Source organism: Lagopus leucura, unplaced genomic scaffold (genome assembly GCF_019238085.1).
Source record: "Lagopus leucura isolate 7727_CA_CO unplaced genomic scaffold, USGS_WTPT01 Super-Scaffold_100071, whole genome shotgun sequence".
In the NCBI taxonomy this organism is placed as follows: domain Eukaryota; kingdom Metazoa; phylum Chordata; class Aves; order Galliformes; family Phasianidae; genus Lagopus; species Lagopus leucura.
In genome coordinates this window covers 794,553-795,275 of record NW_024962313.1, presented here as the reverse complement: position 1 = coordinate 795,275, position 723 = coordinate 794,553, and the positions used below count along the sequence as shown (strand labels likewise).

Sequence of the window (723 nt, the reverse complement as noted above, 5' to 3'; positions counted from 1 at the left end):
GCCCGAGTTCGAATCCCGGCGAGGGACGGGCCCGAGTTCGAATCCCGCTTCCCTACCTGCGGGGGCCTCGAGAAATCCGCCGCATCCCAGAGCCGTCTCCTCGCGTCCTCCGCCCGGCTGACGGACACTCCCTTCAGCTTAGTGACGACCGAGACGTGGGGAGCGGCATCGGTGTCCTGGTAACCCCTCCGCACTACGAACACCCACCTGCAGACGGGCGGAGCGATGAGCCCGGCTCGGAGCCGCAGGATAAAGCAGCGCTGCGGCTCAGTCCTACCCCAGCACGTAGCCCAGCACGGCGAGCTGCAGCAGGCGGTGCAGCAGCCCCACGCGCCGGTTCCTCGTCAACGCGAACTTCTCGGTCTTGTAATCCAGCAGCTCCCCGCACAGCGCTGCGCCTCCGCCGCCCGACGTCGCCATGGCAACGGCGCGGGGTCCGGAGATGGCGGAGGACCGGAGCTCCGCGTTCCGCCCTTCTCCCTCGCATCGGGAGCACAGCTCGTACCTGGCGGCGTGCCGGGCCTGCGGCGTCTGCCCGGCCTCCTGTCTGCTGCCCGATCCGCCCGGCCCTGCGCTCCTCCTGCGGCACCGCGGGGTGGGCTCTCGGGTGAGGGCAGCCCTCCTGTCCTCATCATTCCCCATCCCTGCTATCACCCCTTCCCATTATCCTCCCTCTCTTTATCCTCTCGCATCCCCAGTATCCCCCTCATCGTCTCCCCCCCC

At 69.0% G+C, this 723-nt stretch overlaps 2 protein-coding genes across 2 annotated transcripts in view; one reads left to right on the top strand and one right to left on the bottom strand.

Annotated features, from left to right (window-relative positions):
• Positions 1-453, bottom strand: part of P2RX6 (purinergic receptor P2X 6) — a 4,087-nt gene extending 3,634 nt beyond the window's left edge. The window contains exons 1-2 of the mRNA XM_042887016.1: positions 278-453; positions 57-207 (exon numbers count right to left, since the gene is read on the bottom strand). Of these exons, the coding sequence (XP_042742950.1) occupies positions 57-207; positions 278-420 (294 nt within the window). The 5' untranslated portion in view covers positions 421-453. The remainder of the gene's footprint in view (positions 1-56; positions 208-277) is intronic.
• LRRC74B (leucine rich repeat containing 74B) overlaps positions 299-723 on the top strand; it is a 6,367-nt gene continuing 5,942 nt past the window's right edge. The window contains exon 1 of the mRNA XM_042887017.1: positions 299-607. Within this exon, the coding sequence (XP_042742951.1) occupies positions 419-607 (189 nt within the window). The 5' untranslated portion in view covers positions 299-418. The remainder of the gene's footprint in view (positions 608-723) is intronic.